Source organism: Austrofundulus limnaeus, unplaced genomic scaffold, assembly GCF_001266775.1.
Source record: "Austrofundulus limnaeus strain Quisiro unplaced genomic scaffold, Austrofundulus_limnaeus-1.0 Scaffold802, whole genome shotgun sequence".
NCBI classification, from domain to species: Eukaryota; Metazoa; Chordata; class Actinopteri; order Cyprinodontiformes; family Rivulidae; genus Austrofundulus; species Austrofundulus limnaeus.
In genome coordinates this window covers 64,090-78,047 of record NW_013953204.1, presented here as the reverse complement: position 1 = coordinate 78,047, position 13,958 = coordinate 64,090, and the positions used below count along the sequence as shown (strand labels likewise).

The window sequence follows — 13,958 nt, the reverse complement described above, 5'->3', positions numbered from 1 at the left end:
GTCGGAGTGGGTTCAACTGAGAGTCATTTTCAGTTCCAGGCTGAGTCATTTCTACCTTCTCCTCTCTGTCAACGCTCTCTGGTTTCATTTAAAAGAGTCGATCATCAGATATTGTCCAAGTTTGTTTGGCAGCTCAGGATCTGTGCAGGAAACATGTTGATCTGTTCAAATCAAGCGTTTTACTTCCCTTATTCAGACCTTTCCTCCAAACACTGCTGATCTTAAACCCATCAGATCAACAATCCCAGTGTAATTCTGTTTTATTCCTAATCTGGATGATCTGACCCGCACCTCCTGGTGTTCAGGTACAAATGTTCAGAGGAGGTTCTGACAGTGGCAGCCATGCTGTCGGTCAACAACGCCATCTTCTACCGGCCCAAAGACAAAGTGGTGCACGCCGACAACGCCAGGATGAACTTTGTGGTTCCTGGAGGAGACCACCTGGTGCTGCTGAACGTCTACACACAGGTAGGAACACCTGTGCAGACCCACACAGGCTTGTGTTTCTGCTGAGGGTCAGTCTGACGGGCTGTTTCTCCCTCAGTGGGTGGAGAGCGGCTACTCCACGCAGTGGTGCTACGAGAACTTCATCCAGTTCCGCTCCATGAGGAGAGCCCGGGACGTCCGGGACCAGCTGGAGGGCCTGATGGACCGCATCGAGGTGGAGGTGTTGAGCTGCCAGGGAGACAACATCCCCATCCGCAAGGTCCGTGTCAGAGACAGGCCTGACCTGAGGGGTCAAAGCCTGAAGCCCCGCCCACTCTCACATCTGTATATATAAACATACACATAACCAATTAAAAGACAAGACCCGCCCACTCTCACCTCTGTGTATATAAACATACACATAACCAATTAAAAGACAAGCCCCGCCCACTCTCACCTCTGTGTATATAAACATACACATAACCAATTAAAAGACAAGCCCCGCCCACTCTCACCTCTGTGTATATAAACATACACATAACCAATTAAAAGACAAGCCCCGCCCACTCTCACCTCTGTGTATATAAACATACACATAACCAATTAAAAGACAAGCCCCGCCCACTCTCACCTTGGTGTATTTATAAACGTACACATAACCAATTAAAGGACAAGCCCCGCCCACTCACTTCTGTATATATAAATATACACATTACCAATTAAAAGACAAGGTCCATGTCAGAGACAGACACTGTGAGGTTTACTGGGTGATGGAGGCCTGACCTGAGGGGTCAAAGCCTGAAGCTCCGCCCACTCTCACCTCTACGTGCTGCTATATATAAAACCAATTAAAGGACAATACTGAGAAGTGTGGAGGTGAACCTTCAGACACACCTGAAGGTTCCTGGTTAAGATTTAACTTAATGAGTCTGAATTCTGCTCCGTGTTTCTCTGAATGTCAGGTGAGGCCAGGTGAGGTTTACCTGGACTGAAGTGATCCTCGGTGGTCTTATCAGTGTGTGTCCTGAGATTAGCCCAGGGCGTTGGTTTCTTTCTTTTTAGCTTCAGACAACAGCCACACCACTAAAACCTTTTTATCAGTCACTGTTTCAGCTGTTTCAACACAAACACAACTCTTTAGCTACTTTTAACCTTTTTTAACCTTTTCCTCGTTCGCATCAGGCAGCAGATTTATTATTTATTTATTGTGTGAAGCATTTATCTGCCTCCTGTTTATAGTTTCGGCTGTTTGTGTTTTGGACTCTACTTTTTGTTTTAAATCGAAACATTGGCCGAAGTTGGGAAACTCCAGTTTGACTTTTAGTCCTTGAAACGTTTCAGATATTTAATTTCATTTACAAACATTTCCTCCACAGAAACGTGTTTAAAACTGTCAAACGCTTCTGTTTCTGCATTGTTAGGCTCATTTTAGCTATTCTTTGCTTCATTTAGCCTTTAGCTACCATTCTGCTACATTTAGACATGACTCATTGTTTTAACAAATTTAGCATTTAGCTAATTAGGTTTTTACATTTTAGTTTGAAGCTACTGTTTTGCTAATTTTGTCATTTAGCAACAGCTTTGCCCAGTTTCACTTTTAGCTAAGGTTTAGCTAACTTAAGTTTGTCGCTATGATTCAAGATTTAGCTAGGGTTTTAGCTACCTTTTTGCTCTTTTTAGCTGTTGTTTACCTAATATAAATGTTAAGCTATGACTGAGATTTTAGCTACATTTTTGTTCTTTTTAGCTGTTGTTTACCTAATATAAATGTTAAGCTATGACTGAGATTTTAGCTACATTTTTGCTCTTTTTAGCTGTTGTTTACCTAATATAAATGTTAAGCTATGACTGAGATTTTAGCTACATTTTTRCTCTTTTTAGCTGTTGTTTACCTAATATAAATGTTAAGCTATGACTGAGATTTTAGCTACATTTTTRCTCTTTTTAGCTGTTGTTTACCTAATATAAATGTTAAGCTATGACTGAGATTTTAGCTACATTTTTACTCTTTTTAGCTGTTGTTTACCTAATATAAATGTTAAGCTATGACTGAGATTTTAGCTACAGTTTTGTTGATTTTTCTTTTAGCTTTTAACAGCTTTGCTCATTTTACCGTTCAGCTATGGTTTTGCTAATTTCAACTTAGCATTTAGCTATGATTTAGCTATTGCTCATTTCTGCACTACCGCTTTGCTGTTATTATTCTTTAGCTAAGGTTTAACTTTAGCTTTTTGCTGTGATTTTGCTATATTAAGTTTTGTCTATTTTTAGCTATTAAGTTTTGTTAATTTTAGCTATTTGCTACTATTTTGCTGGGTTTAGTTCTTAGCTGCTGTTTTGTTGTCTGTAGCTTTTAGCTATATTTTTGCTGTTTTAGCTCGTGTTCTCTTTGTTTTAAACATTTTTTCGTTGCACAGGTTCCGGCTGTATTTTTGCAGAGAAATCTGTTTCTTTAGTTGTCGTGTTGTTTGAAAACAGCCGCAATTCGGCTGTTTGAAGGTCTTTTTAACACTCAGTCAACCGGGCCGTCTTTTCTGCCGCCACACCAGAACCGGTCCTGAGGTTCTCAGAATTTCCCTCATCAGAACCAGAGGCGGAGCTTCACCTGTTCTTTAGAACCAGGTGGTTTAAAGTCATAAAACCTGATTTTATTTCAAGACAACTTCTCAAAAACTCGTTTTAAAAGATTTTTAGTCTCTTTGTGCGGGCAGCTGGTGGCAGAGACACTTCAGTCCCGTTTCTTCGGCTGATTCTACGAAAAACAGCCAGTTTGACAGGAAGTAGATTTTAGCTTCAACACGGAGGATTCTAATCAGCTGAAGATTGATTTGTCTCTCTTGACTCCAGATTTTCACATCAGGCAGAGATATGCAAAGTTTTCAGCTCATAAACTGATAGCCGAAGTCCAGAGAAAAACGTCAGCTGTGTGCAGCTGATGTAAAAGACATTTGTTTAAAAACTATCCTGCAGACGCTTCAGATAAAAAGTGGCTAAGGGCTAGCTAAGAGTAACAAAATGATAGTTTAAAGCTAAATGTAGCAAAGCATTGGCTAAAATCAGCAAAACCTTAGCTGAATTTAACTAAATGCTATCTTAAATGAGTAGCAAACAGTAGCAATATGCTTGCTAAAATTTAACAGAAGCAAAACACTAGCTAAAAGCAGCTAAATATTAGCTAAAAACTAAAACATCAAAAGACTAGCCAAAAACGAAAGTTGCAGAAAGGTTGCTATTAGCTAAAATTAGCATAAGAAGTCAAAAACAGGGCCTTTAGCTGAAGCAGATTTGAAAAAGAACCATTTTTTTTAGGATTTAAAGGGATCTTCTGTTTGCATATTAATTTTAAAGTTAATTAGTTTGAAAAGTTTAAGATTGAGCAACAACATAACAACTCTCATTTTCTGAACAAGCCGAACCTTTTGAGCAGCTAAAATAGCTCAACATGTGCTGAAGGATTACAAAATACTTACGGAAAAATAACCGGTAAAACAACGGAAACGCTGAGTCATGGTTTACAGAGTTGAGCCTTGTCACTTTATTCAGTGTTGAGTGTTTTTAAAGGTAGATTAAAAAAAGCAAAGTCAGTCAGTAAAACCCTGCAGGGGTTATGTGATGTAATAAATACTTGGAATATTTGCCCGTGTGTTGCAGCTTAAAGGTAAAAAGATCTTTGTTCCTTTGTTTGAGCTCAAACCGGGCCGACCGGTTCCTGCTCCGGCTCTGACAGAAAACCTTCATCTCAGCAACAAAAACTCTTGATTCCTGCTTTTTGTGCAGCTAGATGTTGTCCCTGCTGAGTGATGACTCAGCGCTTCTCCTCCTCCTCCTCCTCACAGGCGGTGACGGCGGGGTACTTCTACCACACGGCCCGGCTCAGTAAAGGTGGCTACAAGACGGTGAAGCACCAGCAGATGGTCTACGTCCACCCCAACAGCTCGCTGTTCGAGGAGCAGCCCCGCTGGCTCATCTACCACGAGCTGGTCTTCACCACCAAGGAGTTCATGAGACAGGTCCGAAAACACAACACAAGACAACACAACACAACACAGCACAACACAACACAACACAATGTTCTGAGTTACTCTGAATAAACGTATCGCTCAAAGGTTTGAAACGTTTCAATCAGACAGGAGATCATCCTGAAACTGTGGACACAACCCCAGATTTACAGACTGTGAATAACCAGTAGCTAATGCTAACAAAAGGCTACAGGCTAACAAGCTAAAAGTATTAAAAGGCCACCTTGATGCTAAAAGAAGGATAAAGGCTAACTAAAAGCTAAAGATAATATAAGGCTAGCTATTTTGTTTGAAAAGGCTTTTTGTTGTTTGACTCATTTCAAAAGCTATTTATAAAAATACAAACTCAATCAAAAGTATGCTTTTATTGTGGAAGGGCTAAACAGGAAGTATCACAATTTAGACAGAGCTGTAACTTGGGTTTGGATTGGCCGATTTGCTTTGGATGATCCCGCCCACCTTTTAATTAAACCATTAGAAAACAGGTTTGTGTCAGTCCCACCAGTTTTTAACATGTTAGCGGTTAGCATTAGCTAATTTTTAGCACGTGTTTAACCCTTTCAGCAGTTTTTAGTGAAGCTAACTTTTTATTTAACTGCAGTGTTTTCATGTTGCTGGGTTAAATAAACCAGTCACTTCAGGTTTAAAGAGAAAATAATGAGCTCTGATTGAACGGACGTCTGAGAGTTTTAAACCATAAATCTTTATTGATAAGTGAGGAATGAACAGACAGAAATGCTCCTGTTCTGATAAGAAGGCTGAGGTTTGGAGAAGAGAGACGAGTTTAGGAAAGTTAGTGACGTCATCGAGCTCAGAGTTAAACATGGGTTCAGCTGTTTGTAAAAACTCATCTTCAGTGGATAACCTTTGAATTTATTGAATTTACTCTGAGATAATCAACGTGTCGATGCGTCTGCAGGTGATTGAGATCGACAGCAGCTGGCTGCTGGAGGTGGCTCCTCACTACTACAAGAGCAAAGAGCTGGAGGACAGCAGCAGCAAGAAGATGCCCCGGAAACAGGGCAAGGCCAAGGAGGAGCTGGGCTGAGGACCGCCGGAGCACCGGGCGTGAGCGGGACAAGCTGAAGGGACAAACGTCCCCCCGTCAGGACAAACATCCCCCCGTCAGGACAAACGTCCCCCCGTCAGGACAAACGTCCCCCCGTCTGTAATACCAGCAGGTTTATGGACCAGGTTCTGTTGAAGTGTTGGACAGGCGTTCAGGGAAAACTGGGCCCGGCACTCTTACAGGTTTAATCATAAACCAGAACCAGGAAACGGGCGGCTCGGCCCAACAGAACTTTACCACTGAAGCAGCTAAAGTTTCCATTCATTTCCCTGTTTTATGTCCCTGCTGTAAGAACAGCTGCTGTAAGAACAGCTGCTGTAAGAACAGCTGCTGTAAGAACAGCTGCTGTAAGAACTGTTCTTACAGCAGCTGTTCTTACAGCTTCTATAAGAACAGCTGCTGTTCTTATAGAAGCTGTAAGAACAGCAGCTGTTCTTACAGCTTCTATAAGAACAGCAGCTGTTCTTATAGAAGCTGTTCTTACAGCTGCTATAAGAACAGCTGCTACAGCAGCAGTTCTTACAGCAGCTGTAAGAACTGCTGCTGTTCTCTTGTTTGTTGAAATAAAATGTTTTTTCCTGCAGCAGCAGCAGGTTTGGTGCAGGTTTTTTTGGTTCGGTTCAGGGTTCTGTTCTGTGTTCTGGGTCGGGAGGCGAGCTGAAAGCTTCGGCTGATGTTTTTGTGCGTCAGCTGAAGGTATGACAGGTATGAGGTGTCGACAGGAAGCCCGGAGGACGTTTTTCCCGCCGCTGTCTTCAGGCAGGAGACGTGTCCCTGCTCCCGTCCGGTTCGATCCTGTCCGGTCCGGTCCGGTCCTCTGACTCTCTTCTCGTCCCGTTTCACTTAACGTCCTGAATATTTGCACACATCAGACGGAGGTGAGGGAAGACACACGGGTCCGGTTGGACCGGTCCGACGAGGGGAGGAGAGAGAGGTGATAAGAGAGGAGGAGGACGGGAGGAGCCGTTCAGATCCACTCCTGTGGTTTTATAATCCAACATGAAGCTGGTCCATCCGGCGCTGATTCACCTCTGAGGACCGGATCTCATCTGCGTCCACTCAGGTCAGCTGTTTAAACTCACCTGTGTTTTCTCTGCTTCACACTGAAGCTTCCTGTGAGCGACGAGGAGAAAAACTGCAGCTTTAAACGACGTTTATTCAAATTCTTCAGTTTGTTGGTTTCAGAGGTCGTATCTGAGCAGGAAGCAGCTGTTTTACTCTGAGCTTCAGTTCTGATAAAAACAACTGTTTCTGTAGTAGAAATAAATCCATGTGGAATAAAAACAACCTGAATTAAACATTAATTAACCTTGAATTGAAAAGAGTGGGAGTAAATGTATCTTCTTCCCACTCTTTTTCAACTTAAATGTTTTTATATTTATTTACTTATAACCTTTATTTAAGCTGGAAGTCCCAGTGAGATTAAAAACCTCTTTTTCAAGACAGACCTGGCCTAGACTGGCAGCAGCAAATGCAACTCATAGTTTCACATCTTAAAACAAAATTAAAATCATCAAATAGAAAAACTTTAAAAGATTTAAATTAAAACAAATTAAAAACAAGTGTAAGTTTTGGAGTCAGGTTCAAAACCTTTCAGTTCGGATTTAAAATCAGTGAAATCAACTCAGTTTCCAGTCTTTCTGCAGTGTTTATTTATAGTCTGGTTTATTATTATTATTATTATTATTATTGTTATTATTATTTNCATCTTAAAACAAAATTAAAATCATCAAATAGAAAAACTTTAAAAGATTTAAATTAAAACAAATTAAAAACAAGTGTAAGTGATGGAGTCAGTCTCAAGACCTTTCAGTTTTGATTTAAAAGCACTCAGTGAAATCAACTCAGTTTCCAGTCTTTCTGCAGTGTTTATTTATAGTCTGGTTTATTATTATTATTATTATTATTATTGTTATTATTATTTATATGAATTGTTGTTTGTAAAACAAATAAGCTTTTTTTTTGTTTTACATTGTTAAAGATTTATTGACAATACACTGATTTAAACCATTATTTGATTATTGTTGAATTTAATGTTATTTTTGAAAATGGAGTTAAATATAAGATATTTTCTTCTTCTGCTGCCTTTCGTTTTATTATTTTTATTTATTTATTTTGTTTATTTTTATATAAAAAACAAATAAATAAAAAAAATAAATCTATTAATTCCAAGGTAGCTGTGAATTAGTCACGATTAATCTTAAACTTAATATACAACTTTATTACATATTAGTAAAAGAAATTACTTGAGTTATTACTACTACATACTACTACTATAGTACTACTATAGTACTACATGAGGAAGGAAAGATAGATACTGAGGTCACAGCTGTCAGCAAAACATAAATAAAATAAAATAAGCCATAAGAAGACAAAAAGAAAAAAAACTAATATGTTACATGTGGAGTTTTTTTGTTTATTTTATTTATTTAACCTTTATTTATCAGGTAAACTGTTTGAGAACCACTTATTTACAAACATGACCTGACATGATGCACTGAGTGCATTTAATCACGATTAAATGTTTAATCTGTGTCCACGCAGCACTAAAATTAATCAGAGTTAACTCGATTAATTTCACAGCCCTAAGTTTTATGTGTTTTGTTTGTTTTAAATAAAGTAAAAAACTTTGTGGACAGGAAGTGAAACTTCTTCAACTTTAGAATTAAAAGTCCAGTTTTTTGTTTTTAACCAGAATTAAGTCAAATATTTAAAATATCAATGTTTTTTATGTTGATCTGGTCAGAACTGGTGTTTATCGGGACCAGCAGGGAGGTCCAGTTTTTGTCAGGACTTGAGTAAACCGACCCGCGTCTCTGTCCACAGCTGCTGGTCCAAACCAGGATCCAGGTTCCCGCCTGACACCCAGAACCTGGTCATGAGTGGACATGAGGACTGCAGCGGGGAGGGAGGGAGCCAGGGAGCTAGACCCCCTCAAAATGTCAAACCCAAACCCAACCAGGGCGACCAGAACAGCAAGGAGGACCAGAACCGTAAGGAGGACCAGAACCGTAAGGAGGACTTCATGAGGAAGGAGAGGCCTGCGAAGGTCAGGAGGTCCAGGAGCAGCGACTCTGAGAGGATGGAGAGGGGGAGGAGGAGCCAGCGGGACCGCCACCACAGGGAGAGGCGTCCTCGAGGCCGGAGCGAGGAGTCCTGCAGGCGGGTCGTCCAGGACCAGGACCGGGACCGGGACGGGCCCGGCGAGGAGGAGGAGGCGGAGTGCAACGTGTGCTTCTGCTCCTACGACAACGTCTTCAAGACGCCCAAGCTGCTGGCGTGTGGACACACCTTCTGCCTGGAGTGCCTGGCCCGCATCAACGTGACCTCACAGGAGGTCAAGACCCTGACCTGCCCCATGTGCCGCGAGCTGACCCAGCTGCCCCACGGCCGGGACCTGCCCCGCCTGGGCAACAACCAGGGCATCATCGACCGGCTGCCCTCGGACATGCAGCGCGCGCTCTCCATCCGCTTCAAGCGCAGCCGGGGCAAGCTGATGCTCAAACACCCGCCCCCCAAGGGCAAGCCCACCAGCATCTCCGTCCCCACCAAGACCCAGGACGCCCCCGGACCCCGGGGCCACCCCGGCCTGGCGGAGCAGGGGGGCGCGGCGGCAGCGGCGGCCTCCGTGTTGGACGTGGGGAGGCCTCCGAACAGGATGCGGGGGCGCCTGCGCCGCCTGTTCCACTCAGATCAGTGCTACTACGCTGTGGTGGCCTCCATCATCACCATCACCCTGGCCCTGATGCTGGTGGGCATCCTGGCCTTCGTCATCACGCCACGCATGACCCCCCCAACCAGACCCGTCTGGAACCAAACAGAGTCCCCCCCAAATATGGGCACAGGGCACCAGGACCAGGATGAACCCTGAACAGACCCGACCCCCCAGATCTGTGTTTGTTTTCAGTGATGGAGCCGGTGGGGCTCTCTGACTCCGCCTCTGACTCCGCCTCTGTTGAGCTCTGACTCCGCCTCTGACGCCTCCTCTGATGACCTCACTAACTCCGCCTCTGACTCCGCCTCTGTTGAGCTCTGACTCCGCCTCTGACGCCTCCTCTGATGACCTCACTAACTCCGCCTCTGACTCCGCCTCTGTTGAGCTCTGACTCCGCCTCTGACGCCTCCTCTGATGACCTCACTAACTCCGCCTCTGACTCCGCCTCTGTTGAGCTCTGACTCCGCCTCTGACGCCTCCTCTGATGACCTCACTAACTCCGCCTCTGACTCCGCCTCTGTTGAGCTCTGACTCCGCCTCTGATGACATGACTAACTCCCTCTGTTGAGCTCTGACTCCGCCTCTGTTGAAATGAAGAAAAACAAGAACTGCAGAGTTTTAATCTTTAAAAACGAAGCCCTGCTGAGCGTGAAGGCAGATAACAGACCGCAGCTTGTTTTGATCCGACACAAGTGGAAAAACCCAAAGCTCCGGCTGTTAAAAAGCTCTGAACCTGAAGATCTGAACCGGGTCTGGATCAGCTTGGACTCATGTTTTTTATATTTATACTCAAAGCTTCTTGTACAGAAATGATGTAAATATATGTAAATTTAATTAAAAGCACATTAAATGAGTTTTATTTTTAAATAAACAGCTTTAAAATTCAAAGGCTTTTATTTTGTAACATGGTTTGGACTTCCTGTTTGCTGTTCTGGATCAGAACAGATCTGCAGGTTCTGGTCCTTCAGGTGTAAATACACCTGTCGGTTCAGGTCTGACAGGATCCTGCTCGGAGGATCAGTGTCAACAAAGGCCTGCGGGTCCCTCATGACTCTGGAAGCCTGGCCCAGACCAGACCAGACCGGACCGGTCCAGTTTGTGTACGCAGCCTGAGGACTTCACCTGTTTACCTGAACGTCAGAACATTTCATGGTTCCTGTTTGTTTTGATTATGTTTCCACACAAAGACCGTCATGTGACCCGGGTCATCAGAGGGAACGTCAAGAACAAACAGAACCTGCTCCGGTTCTTTGTGACCCGTTCTGTTGCAGATCAGTTGCTGTGGTTCCACTGGACCCAGTCTGGTCCAGACTCCAGCTGTCAGAGGGCCTCACATGTTCTGGGTCCAAACCATCAGCCCTCTACCTCTGTGCTGACAGCTGGCTGCAGTGCATTCTGGGTAAACGTATTTCTATGAGCTCATCGCTCTGGAGGGGTCTCTGTGGGGGCGAGCGTCGACCAATCAGACGACAGAATTCACACAGAGCTCCACCCTCCAGGTGTCTATTCAGGTTCATACCAGGTGCATTCTCTGGTTTATTTTTTGGTTATAACTTGAGTTTATTTAGACTTTAACTCAGGTTTAGTTGAGTTTAACTTGAGTTTATTAAGACTAACTCGAGTTTAGTTGAATTTAACTCAGGTTTAGTTGAGTTTAACTTGAGTTTATTAAGACTAACTTGAGTTTAGTTGAATTTAACTCAGGTTTAGTTGAGTTTAACTTGAGTTTATTAAGACTAACTCGAGTTTAGTTGAATTTAACTCGGGTTTAGTTGAGTTGAACTCAAGTTTATTTGTTGGGTATAACTTGAGTTTATTAAGACTTTAACTCAGGCTTAGTTGAGTTTAACTCGAGTTTATTTAGACTTTAACTCAGGTTTAGTTGCATTTAACTCGAGTTTATTTACTTTAACTCGGGTTTAGTTGAGTTTAACTGGAATTTATGTAGAATTTAACTTAGGTTTAGTTGAGTTTAACTCGAGTTTATTTAGAATTTAACCCAGGTTTAGTTGAGTTTAACTGGAGTTTATGTAGACTTTAACTCAGGTTTAGTTGAGTTTAACTCAAGTTTATTTAGAATTTATCTCAGGTTTAGTTGAGTTTAACTCAGGTTTATTGACTAACTCAGGTTTAGTTGAGTATAACTCTGGTTTATTGACTAACTTGGGTTTAGTTGAGTTTAACTCTGGTTTATTTAGACTTTAACTCAGGTTAGTTGAGTTCAACTCGAGTTTTAGACTTTAACTCAGGTTTAGTTGAATTTAACTCAGGTTTAGTTGAGTTGAACTCAAGTTTATTATTTGTTGGGTATAACTTGTTTAGACTAACTCAGGTTTAGTTGAGTTTAACTCGAGTTTATTCAGACTTTAACTCGAGTTTGGTTGAGTTTGACTAGTTTATTTTGACTTTAACTAAGGTTTAGTTGNTCGAGTTTATTCAGACTTTAACTCGAGTTTGGTTGAGTTTGACTAGTTTATTTTGACTTTAACTAAGGTTTAGTTGAGTTTAACTCGAGTTTATTTTAAATTTAACTCGGGTTTAGTTGAGTTTAACTCAGGTTTATTGACTAACTCGGGTTTAGTTGAGTTTAACTCTGGTTTATTTAGATTTTAACTCAGGTTTAGCTGAATTTAACTCAGGTTTAGTTGAGTTGAACTCAAGTTTATTATTTGTTGGGTATAACTTGAGTTTATTTAGACTTTAACTCGGGTCTAGTTCAGTTTAACTCGAGTTTATTCAGACTTTAACTTGGGTTTAGTTGAGTTTAACTTGAGTTTATTGAGACTAACTCGAGTTTAGTTGAATTTAACTCAGGTTTAGTTGATTTTAACTCAAGTTTATTAGTTGTTGGGTATAACTTGAGTTTATTTAGACTTGAACTCGGGTTTAGTTGAGTTTAACTCGAGTTTATTTAGACTAACTTGGGTTTAGTTGAGTTTAACTCTGCTTTATTTAGACTTTAACTCAGGTTAGTTGAGTTNTTAGACTAACTTGGGTTTAGTTGAGTTTAACTCTGCTTTATTTAGACTTTAACTCAGGTTAGTTGAGTTTAACTCGGGTTTATTGACTTTAACTCGGGTTTAGTTGAATTTAACTCGGGTTTAGTTTCAGCCTGATGACCCTCCTGTTCCTCCTTAAAGACCCTCCCACCTGAGCCCCCCACAGGGGCCCAGCCTGAACCCCCTCCTCAGTCCTGCTCTCGGTCTTCTCTCTGACCCAAATCCTTCCAGGCCTCAGAATGTGACTTCGCGGACCGGTTCTGGTCGGCTGGAACTCGTTGGACCCCCATGGCCTCCGCTCCCTCCGCCTCGGCCCTGTCCGCGGTGGTCCGCTGCCGGGGGAGGATCTGGAGCAGGAACCCGCCGGCCAAGCGGCCTGGTCCGGCCAAGCGGCGCGGAGACTCGGCTGAGCGTGGCGGACAGAACCGAAGCTCCGAGCGGAAGGTTCCGACCCGGGGAGGACCCTCCGTGGCGTGTCGGTGGGAGGTCTTCAGGAAACAAGCGGAACTTTCTGCTGTGAAACTTTGGGTTCCTGCTGCTCCTCCCGTCCGGACCGGACCGCTGCTGCGGGTTCTGACCCCCTCCTCCTCTGTCACCGTGGGTCTGGTCCCGCCTGGAGTCCTGAAGCTCACCGTCACGTCCCGGTTCCTCCCGGAAACCCTCTGTCTGGGGTCAAAGCTGAAGGTCACCTGCTGGCCTTCGACCTCTCTGCGGTCCCGGGTCGGGCCCGTCTGGGTGAAGATGTTCTGGTCCAGCTGCAGCAGGAGGTCCGGAGATCCGCAGCGACACCTGCTGGAGCACAGGAGCCTGCAGCAGGTGAGTGCTCACACCTGAAAACACCTGGCTGTTCGGACGTTTTAAAGCACATGTGTAAAAGTAGTAATCAGTATCTAACCTGCTGCAGATACACTCAGCTTGGGTATAAATGTGAACGACTCACAGTTAAAGTGTGTCACTGCCGTCTGTGGGTCACTGGTGACCCGTTAGTGCTCATAGTCTCTGTTAGGGATGACTCTCAGCTACGACCACACCGAACTTTAGCTCAATGTCTCCTGAGTTTTAGCTATTTTTTTATGTGTTTACTAAAGTTGATTAGCTTTGGCAGCCATATTTAAAATGAATCTCATTTTCAAAATCTCAGGGATTCACAAGTAAATTTCACGTTACACAGGTTACACATCCAAAATGTGTTGAATTTTCCTACAGGAAGTGGGCCGTGCTGCACAGGAAGTGCTAGCCAGTGAGCTGATGAGAAAAATAGAGATTTTAGCTGTTTTAGGAGGTCAGGAATCAATTTTGGTCCCGGCTTTGTTTATAATAGCTGTTAGCTCATCAGTCCAGTCAGAAAGAAACTTTAGGATAGTTCAAAGAGTTATCTAAAACAGGTAAGATATTTACTGTGAACAAAGAGCATCACTCTGCTGTTTCCTTGTTTTTATTTTTCTACATGTTTTTTTAAATGTAAATCAGCTTTGTACCGTTTTAGCTGTTCAAATTAAAACGTTCAGCTGGAGATGCAGCTGTGACTTTTAGCTTCTGTAACTTTGAACTTTTTCAAAAATATTAAACTTTATTTAAAAAGAATTTCTCCCATTTTAACATCTCTACTTACAAATAAATATTCTTTTTGAACCCGTCTTCTATTTGTCTTTTTATGACAATATTAGCTTTTAGCTAACCTTTTGTTACTTTTAAATAGCTTTTTGCTATTTATTTAGCTTTTAGATAGT

The 13,958-nt window shown here is 42.6% G+C and overlaps 3 protein-coding genes across 4 annotated transcripts in view; all 3 read left to right on the top strand.

Moving 5' to 3' along the window:
* The window catches only part of dhx16 (DEAH (Asp-Glu-Ala-His) box polypeptide 16), a gene marked incomplete in the record, with an annotated part of 25,249 nt that extends 19,448 nt beyond the window's left edge, over positions 1-5,801 (top strand). The window contains 4 exon segments of the mRNA XM_014028722.1: positions 306-468; positions 545-706; positions 4,263-4,436; positions 5,365-5,801. Of these exon segments, the coding sequence (XP_013884176.1) occupies positions 306-468; positions 545-706; positions 4,263-4,436; positions 5,365-5,493 (628 nt within the window).
* Positions 5,802-5,965: 164 nt separating this feature from the next.
* Positions 5,966-10,117, top strand: rnf183 (ring finger protein 183). 2 transcript variants are annotated; one of them, XM_014028723.1, is made up of 2 exons: positions 5,966-6,577; positions 8,341-10,117. In XM_014028723.1, the coding sequence occupies exon 2, from the start codon at positions 8,393-8,395 to the stop codon at positions 9,383-9,385; it is 993 nt and encodes a 330-aa protein (XP_013884177.1). In that variant the 5' UTR covers positions 5,966-6,577; positions 8,341-8,392; the 3' UTR covers positions 9,386-10,117. The 2 variants fall into 2 exon arrangements, with proteins under 2 accessions (XP_013884177.1, XP_013884178.1); XM_014028724.1 differs by having other exon boundaries at positions 5,975-6,577; positions 8,261-10,117.
* A 2,269-nt stretch (positions 10,118-12,386) lies between these two features.
* LOC106532614 (uncharacterized) overlaps positions 12,387-13,958 on the top strand; it is a 1,958-nt gene continuing 386 nt past the window's right edge. The window contains exon 1 of the mRNA XM_014028721.1: positions 12,387-13,044. Within this exon, the coding sequence (XP_013884175.1) occupies positions 12,517-13,044 (528 nt within the window). The 5' untranslated portion in view covers positions 12,387-12,516. The remainder of the gene's footprint in view (positions 13,045-13,958) is intronic.